Genomic DNA, 8,851 nt, shown 5'->3' on the forward strand with positions numbered 1-8,851 from the left:
ATTACGTTCACTCAAAATTTAGTGTACTTTTTTTCACAAAAGATTATTAGTTTTCCATTATTAGAGTCTTATATATTACTCATTAACCCTCCTAAGTTTGGGGGCAGAGTTCTCTTATCAGCTTACCCATAAGATCTAGTGAAAAATAGAGATAGAAAAAAGATTGGACAAGAAAAATGATTCCTTCAAACCTTCTTCAAAAACTAGTTTACATCATAACTGATCCGTTGTTTATAGATTCTTTAGTTTTCGGTATAAAGAAATATATGTGAAGATCATGATAATTAAACATCTTATAATTTCAGCAAAATAACAGAATAAATTCTTACATGGGGAAATTAGAGCTTTCGTAACTTAGAAAAGGGTTAAAAAAAATAATTCACATAGTCGCATATTCTTTGTACGGGCTAATATCTATTTTATAGTCAAAAATGATATAATTCAAGTCAAAATTAAAATATCTAAGTTTAGAGCATGCTTGACTATTTGGATAGAATTCCAAGAAATTATTGTGCACTTTATCCAATTGAATTTCAAGATTTAACCTCCAACATGTGAAGAGTCACGAATTCAAACACTGGAAAAAATGAAAAGATAAGTTTGAAATGAGAAATGGGTCGCCCGATCTACCCCTCGGAACACTGATTAATAGTAAATTATTACAGCATATACATTTTTTTTAATTTGACATGTAATGTGAGTCATGGTACGACATTAACCAAATCAAATAATCAATCATTCCATGATTCCATCCATGAATCAAAATAGGTCTTTGATCCATTAGTAGGGGAAATAAATGGAATAGGTACTAGGAAGCTTCACTTGCAGCAGCATTATGACTGGTGTCCCTATACTGCTGCTACCAGAGACGAACAGTCCCTACTAACTGTTGTAGGCATACCAGTTTGCTCCACCCAGGTTCAGCTCTACGATAAATATACTGTTTAAAAATAAACTTAAAAAATTCAAATACTGCATCAGCCTTATTGCCCAGAACACCAAAATATGTGCCACTTCTGCTCATCAGTTTGAATTTATTTAATCCCATCTAACAGAGGAACTTCCTGGCTTCTCCTGAACTAACAAGCCCAAACACCATGATTTTCACCTTGCCCATTTGCAGTAATAATCCTGGTTTAATTTAAAATAAAATTGCTTCAGTTGTAGAAGTCCAAGAGATAAATATTATGGATTCAAGGCAAAATTAAAATCCTAACAGTGTGTTCGGATTTCTCCAGTCGAAACAAATAGTGCTCCCATTCGGTATTCCCACATTTCTTTCTTTCCATGGTAAAAATCCAAGAGACAAGTATTATGAATGCAATTATCTTTCTTTTTTTCCCACTCATAGGTGAAAATGACTGCAAGCATCATTGCAATTGAGTCAAAAATACTGAAATGACTTCACTAAGAAAAACACCCTGGAGTTCAACCTTGTTCAACATGTGGCTACAGCCACATTTTCTTGCCAGATTTCAAATCCCTGGGATGGGAATATTTGGAATGACTTATAAAAAAGTTACACATGCCACTTTTGACAAATGAAGAGCTTTAGTCATCAAACCAATTAAAGGTCTGAAATGTCTGAATAGGGATGGAAGAAGAAGGTGAAAATATAAAAAGTTTCATGATCCAATTGTGTGACATAAGCAACCAACTGCCCTTTTTTGTTGTATGTCACCATATGTTTGATGAAAGAACTTTTCATCTTTCTTCCAAGGAAATACAGCTTAAGGTTTAAACCATAACATTACATACAACCCAACAGATCATCCAAATATTAAGGTGGTTTAGATGGGCATTATCACCTTAGAGCAACAGAAGCTCTCTTCTTTGTGCTCATTTTAGATGTCAACGCACATCATCTGAGCACCATACTGCAGCAGCTGCTTAAGAAAAGGAACCAGAATGCCTCAGCACATCTGCTTCCATAGATTATGAGGCCAATCACAAGATTCGGAAATGGCATCTGCAAATATCCCACGTAATCAAAGATTTATCAGTGTTTTGTTACACCGTTTGAAGAAGAAGAAGAAGAAGAAGAAGAAGCAGCATAGCACATTCAAAGCATGGGTCAGACATAAATGGAAAATTTGAGGAGGACAGCATCTAAATTAGAGTATAAACCAGTTTCAAATACAGATAAAGGTAAACAACCTAAAGGCACAGTCTCTCACTATATCTCTATTTCATTGGGGAAACAAACTAAATTGTGCATGGTTTTTTCCACCTAGAGAGAAAAAAGTAATTAAAAAAAAAGCCAGGTGGGAACAAGATCAAACTTAGCTTCATGGAATGGAAAAGGGTAGAATGAAATATTTGTTGTGCGGGGATGTATTATGTGGGAATGGTTTACAAAATAAAACTGTTACTGCTATAACTATTTGAAAATCAGTGATATCACTATGGCAAAGTTGGTATTCCAATCAACATGGAAAGACATGAATAACTATTCCTAAATTTTACCATAAAACTGTCTATTTCTATCCCCCAAATGTTAGTTGTAAGAAACTATTTTTGCATTGTCATTTGCATTACAAGTGCACCAGTTTTTTTTTCCTGTCAACTATTATATCCTAGGCTATATTTATTCCATACTCACCCTATTCCATTCCATGAAACAAATATAAAGTAAGTCATAATTTCCCAGAGGGAATTGAATGTACAGCTCACCTATTACAAACACCTGCAAATTTTATGCAAGCCCATTAAAAAATAAATAAATCAATAACAGAGTACTCCATTGTTTGTCAATGCCATTAGCTCAAACTAAATCCTCAAAGATACGGGTGAACATCATTAAGAAACTAATGACAGATTTGTGATATTCAATTGCCAAGCCAGCACTAGAAGCAAATAAGATTTTAATATAAAAATTAATAAATAAATAAATAAAAAGCTCCCACAGGAAAAAGTTGCCCGAGACCCAATTCAATCCAATATGAGTACACCAAAATAAATTTGGTGAACTCAACAGTTAATTATGCTCGTTCCATGAACTCTATTGACAACTAGATTAAATAATAGTGCACTGATTGCAATTTTAAGGAAATGAAATCTATACAATAGAATTGTTTCCCCAAGCCTATGAAGTTCATATGCAACTTTTACTGTACGGTTTCCTTTAAAGTCAACATCTAAGAGATTATTTTAAAAGCAAAGAGATGGCTTGAACCCAGAACATATTTTTCCACAAAAAACAAAAAGCAGCATTTATAATAGTCATCTACTATCAGTTACATGTGCCAGCTGTGTAGCTTCGACTAGCTAATGCGAGAAGTAGGTGTTTTTGGAACCAGAATTCAAATACGTGCTTATGATAACCATCATAAAAATTTTCACAGGAAACTGAGATGACTCAAAAATAAAAAATAAAAAATGTAACCCCCAGCTCACAAGGTTTCCACACAACCAGGTGCCTACAGAGGGCATGACTCTCATAAATAAAATTTTTTTAGACATCACTATAGAACTTTTTCAGTGGAAATCCAACCAATCATTATTTAAAAATTAAATTAAATTTAATTAAATTTAAAAAAAAAAAAAACTACAAGCTAAGTAGTACAGATATCTTTAAAGCAGACCAGCAACCATCTGGAAAAACTTATTGGGACCTTTAAGGAAGAGACGTAAAGGTAACTTGGACATTGACATTCCAAATGCTTGTACAAATGAGGAACATTAATGAGTCTAGAACTTTAATTTGACATTGAACGCACAATCATTAGTGGTTGGAAATGAACACTTGGGAAAACAGCTCATCTAAAAATATACATATGCATTATATAATTGTAATAAAATATACAAAATATTTTTTTATTATTATATCACCAAAAAGTTGGTTCCATGCTAAAAAAAAAATAGAAAAGCATGATGCAAGACAGGTTATATCTTTTAGGAGTTGTCAGCAACAACACAACACCCACACTTTTTTCTTTTTTTTTTCTTTTTCCACCTATTGTAAAATTGTGCAATAATTTATTCAGGTGAATAAGAAAATTAGCATATGGTGATTGGTTATTGTAGAGTGGCTAAAAAATAAAAACTAACTCTGAAGTTTATAATTGCTGCAAAGATGCCCAGAGCAATCACTCCAAGAGCTATTAAAAGCCCAAGTTTGTGCCACTACATGCAGACACTTTTAAAAACAGAAAAAAAAAATATCAAAACAAAGCAATGGCAAGAAGGTTTAATGCATAATTTAGATGGATTAAAAAGTACGGAAAAAATATATATATATCAAACATACCCCAGTAGACCCCGTCCTTGCCATGCTCTAGGGGTCACTGTTATGCTGATCATTGCTCCTTGCCTCATGACTGAAATAGGTAGTGCATGGCCCTGATTTGTCTGAGCTTCAGAAGCCAGCCTCATCAGCAAATTGTCACCAGATTCTACATTCCCAAATTTCACAATCTGATCTCCAAGTTGTAAGCCATCCTCAGCAGCTGGAGATGCCTCAGTTATCTCATCAACCATAGCAAAGGGTATGCTAGCAATGATGTCCACATCCATAGAACTTTGTCTATCTCTAGGAACTACACTGGTTGAGGATGTAGAAGCACCAGCATCAACAATAAATGTGCATTGATTATTTGACCCCCCATTGTTGTCTTCCACACAAGACAAGAGAAGCAAGTCAGTTGTGGCATTTAAACACACCACTTCTATTCAAATACAATATCTCCAGCACCACTGCAGTAATCGCACCAATCATTGCAAAATTCATTAAATAATAAATTGAATTCAGAAATTCAAATGAACATTCATTTATTCTTATAAAAGACTATATGCTCAACTATCTGCTAAGTACAGTTATTTGAGATAAATTAAATATTGTAACGTAAAGCCTATTCACAGAACTAAAAATTAGGCTCCACAACCAGAACCCACACACATAAGAAGGAAATTGCACTCTAAAAGCCTACATTGACAGACCCCCAATTGCAGATCACATAAGAAGCATTTGCAGACAGAAAAGTATTTAGCAACAGCAATTCATATACCATATTCGAGAACAATTCAAAATTAAAACTTTAAGAAATCATAGTCTACAATTTTTTAATGTGACAAGCAGCTAGGAAAAATTAGCATCTGCAAATTGCAAGAAACAGATCAATGACAAGTAAGTAATGCCACAAAACTATGTTTCTAGTTATCCAAGCAGCATCAGCTGGACAAACTGCCTGTAAGAAGAACTAATCATTTAAGAGTAAAGACTGATATGTAAAGTGTAAACTGCAAAATTTTTATATCATAAATTATATGTTGGTCTGCATCATTAACATAAACCTGCTTAATAATAATCCGTTAGGCCAACAAAGTTCCAGCAAGAAATAATTTCTTAGAAAACAGACATTTTTTCTCTTTATCAATCCAAAAGAAAATGAAACCTTAACTGCAGACCTGAATCTTTGAATGATGAAGATCTAGAAACAACCCTTGCTGAATGTAAAACTTGCATATTTTCATTTATTTTCTCCGTTATGTCCTTGTAATCGTTCCGAAGCTCTGAGGTAGGAACAAACAAAAAAACAAACAAACAAACCAGAAATACAATCAAAATTATAAATCATCACAAGTGGTAGCAGGCTAGCAGCAGCAGCAGCAGCAGTACTACTGAAGCCAAAGAATTATCAGTTACACCAACTAGCTTGCTGCATAATTTACTCTCTTTTTTCAAACTTCACATGCAGTGGCAGCAATATAACATAGTTGATAGGTCACACTTCCGGAATTTAGATAAGAAGCTGAAAAAATTTTAAAAATTTAAAAAAAAAGCATAATTTGTTCAATCGGTCCAGCTGACACTAAATTGATAATCTACACCATTCTGCAATAGAATAAAATCCAGATATGAGGGACATAAACATTATACCAGCCAGACGGCGCCGATCTGCTCGGACCACAGGAATGTCAATGTCCGACCGAGGAAACCCCTACCAAAAGGGGCAAAGAAGGCGTTACAATAACTCTTATAAGCACGCAGTATGAATAGCTCTGAATCCTAACAATAATCAAAGTTTTGAACTCTTCCACAAAGCCTCAGTTCGTGTGCCAAGAAAATCAGTGAAAAGAAACCCTTCCCGTTTTCCAACCTCAGCATCCAAACAGAGTATGAGTGTTAAACTGAGGGCGCAATTACCTCAGAATCGATTAGACTGCCGGAGATTCCAGGACCGCCGGGTTGGCAGAGCCGCTCGATGATGGCGTTCATCTCGGCCTCAATAACGCTCCTCTTGTCCATCAGAGCCATCGCCTCAGCTTTCAGATTAGTGGCCACCATTTTCGACAGGGATTCTTTGTCGGTGCTTCGTTCTAGGGTTTTTCCAGCTCCAGAAATCGCCGATCACCGATTGCGCGAACCGCGAGGGGGAGACGGCAGCTCTTTCGAGTTGCTGCGTAGCAATTTGGTAAATTAACCACTCGTGCACGTGCAGCGCGAGTGAGAACAAGAGGCGGATATTTTGGAGTTTTTTCCTTTTTTTTGTCCTTTTATATAAAAATATTTAATAAAGGTCGGGAGAACTTTATTTTCCATTTTGATGGTTCATAAAAGTCACTGGATGGCCAAGCGTCTTTTGCGTGAGAGAGCCCGACGCTATTTGACGCATGGTAGCAAAAGACAGCAAAAAATGTTGGACCATCTAGCATCTTTTGCTTTGGTTTTTCAATGTCTTCCTCCTCTATTTTTCTCGCGAATTACAGAGCAGAGTAGACTGAGGGAGAGCAAACGAAAGGACGACTGACCGGTCGGATGATCTAACGCTGCAGCAGGTGACTATTGCTTCCGATTGAAGAGGCGACCGTTGTAAAACAAGGGAGAATCCGAACATTAGGGAAGGTATTATATGAAGGAGAGATGAGATATGTTTTCTTCATTTAAACTTTGATCTTGTATTGTTAAGGTTCATTATTTTGATTCAAAATTTGTGTTCATTTATGGTATAAACTAGTATTTGATACATTTAATTTGGTTGTATTGAACCAAATTTTGTGATGGGAAGCATCATCTGTAAAACCCCAATTTGAGGTTAGGGTTTATTCTTGACTTAATTTGTTCCTATTTAATTTATTTGAATTTGTTCTCGTCTTGAATTTAAATTTCATGTGTAATTTGTTCTTGTTTTCATATGCAATTTGTTCTAGTTTATGTTTTGGTATGAATTAATGTAAACATGGTTTGTTTATAAAATCTGAAAAACCCTTGTCTTATTTCAATCATATTTACTTTTTCATTAGCATGTTGTGGAATGCGTTATTTCCTAAAGTGTAAAATACTATTAAATTTTTTTTAAAAAAAGAACCTTGTAATTTGATATAGGTGAAAATTGATTCAAAATGTTGACACATATACATAATTTAAATATTTAAAATATTTCAAGAAGTTTATGCCAAAGGCTATAATTTTATTAGTCAATATATATAAGAAACTTAAAATTAGTATGTACCTTTTCAAATTACTTTACTCTTATGTTTATAAATACTAATATTTGGAGTTCATAATTTTAATATTTAGATTTTTAAAATAATTAAATTTATTCTACATATTATTTTTTACTTAAATATTTTCGTAAGATCATTCTAGGACCAAGAATAACTTATAAAAAGTTATAATCATTAATATGGATTGCTTTAAATACATTTCTTTTGCTCTATGTGTCGAACTTCATATTTAAAAGTCTAAGATAATTAAAGATCAAGTTAAATGTCATGCCTAAGTGCAAACCATCTATTATTAAATATTTCACTTTCTATCATTCAATTATTAGTTACGATTCTTAAAATTTTGTTTTGGAAGGTCAATCATACCAAATACCAACCTGTGCTTACTCACCTTTAGTTTAAATTAAACATTATATTTTGATTTTTTTTTTTATTGGCAAGCGTAATAAGTAATGAAATTATTTCTAAACGTGTTGGTGAAGGAAATTTTTATGGTAATAAATCAAGGCCACTAAATTTTGGATAACATGTCAATAAAACTAATTTTCTATTTAATTATTTTGTTTTTAGATGCAGTTTTCTATGGCATTTCATAAGCTATAACAAAAAATGCTATGCTGCCACCAATCTTCCTCTTCATTCTTTATTGTTGTTGCTGTCACCCTTCATGCCACCAATTAGTCCCTTAAACTAGATAAACATCAACTTTCTCATTCTCTTCATTGCTATCATCACAACCAAGATGGCAAGATCTAACATCTCTACAACATCCTCTTCAAGCTCAGCTAGGTTCCCTTTTCATCCATAGCCCAATATTTACTTTTCATCCATTAAGGCATACTGACGAGCAAAGGGGTAGGATTTAGGAAAAGGTTATGATATAGAGAAGAAATTAGTTGGTTCGAAGGGGTAGGATTTATTAACATTGAATGTAAGAGGAGCATGACAAAGCGGAAATTCGATCTACTTGCCTTCTGATTAAGGACTCCTCAGTGGGGTGTTAGATGACAACAATCAAATCCACCTATTATCTCAAATACCAAAACCCCAAAGCTATAGAAATCATATTTTATAAAGCACACTTCATCCATTGCGTACTATGGGGACATGTAGTCATATCATATTAACTGTACAAAATAGTTTGTTGCTTTCTTTATAGATTTCAAAGTAATACAAAAAACATAATTTTCCAATTAATCGAAGTCTAAAGTATATGATTTTATGTTTTTTGTAGGTCTTTACTATTTCCTGAGTAGTGGTCTAAATGGCCAGAAACTCAAACAATGTTCCAGTGACTATGTTGTTATACACGAGGGTGGGAATTCTCACATGTGTAGAAGGTGTTAGCTAAGCATGTTCGAGCAATTCAAATAGGCAGTAGAGCAAAATTAAACAAATTATACGT

The 8,851-nt window shown here is 33.9% G+C and overlaps 1 protein-coding gene across 2 annotated transcripts; it reads right to left on the reverse strand.

The window, feature by feature from the left end:
* Nucleotides 1-599: 599 nt before the first annotated feature.
* Nucleotides 600-6,579, reverse strand: LOC131158888 (uncharacterized). 2 transcript variants are annotated; one of them, XR_009137531.1, is made up of 6 exons: nucleotides 6,146-6,442; nucleotides 5,879-5,939; nucleotides 5,407-5,511; nucleotides 4,250-4,613; nucleotides 1,809-1,969; nucleotides 600-1,131 (listed from the first exon to the last, which is right to left on the reverse strand). XR_009137531.1 is itself a non-coding variant. In XM_058113818.1 (5 exons), the coding sequence occupies exons 1-5, from the start codon at nucleotides 6,284-6,286 to the stop codon at nucleotides 1,948-1,950; spliced, it is 693 nt and encodes a 230-aa protein (XP_057969801.1). In that variant the 5' UTR covers nucleotides 6,287-6,579; the 3' UTR covers nucleotides 1,533-1,947. The 2 variants fall into 2 exon arrangements, 1 of the variants encoding a protein (XP_057969801.1); XM_058113818.1 differs by lacking the exon at nucleotides 600-1,131 and having other exon boundaries at nucleotides 1,533-1,969; nucleotides 6,146-6,579.
* Between the last annotated feature and the right edge of the window lie 2,272 nt (nucleotides 6,580-8,851).

The sequence above is a fragment of the Malania oleifera genome, chromosome 6 (genome assembly GCF_029873635.1).
Source record: "Malania oleifera isolate guangnan ecotype guangnan chromosome 6, ASM2987363v1, whole genome shotgun sequence".
Classification (NCBI taxonomy): Eukaryota; Viridiplantae; Streptophyta; class Magnoliopsida; order Santalales; family Ximeniaceae; genus Malania; species Malania oleifera.

Bases quoted from the DNA above. Each gene is read 5' to 3' on its own strand.
- LOC131158888 (XM_058113818.1), bottom strand. From the start codon at position 6,286: ATGGTGGCCACTAATCTGAAAGCTGAGGCGATGGCTCTGATGGACAAG. The intron at 5,940-6,145 runs GTAATTGCGCCC...CCCTTTTGGTAG, and splicing joins GCAGTCTAATCGATTCTGAG to GGGTTTCCTCGGTCGGACAT. The intron at 5,512-5,878 runs GTATAATGTTTA...TTCCTACCTCAG, and splicing joins AGATCGGCGCCGTCTGGCTG to AGCTTCGGAACGATTACAAG.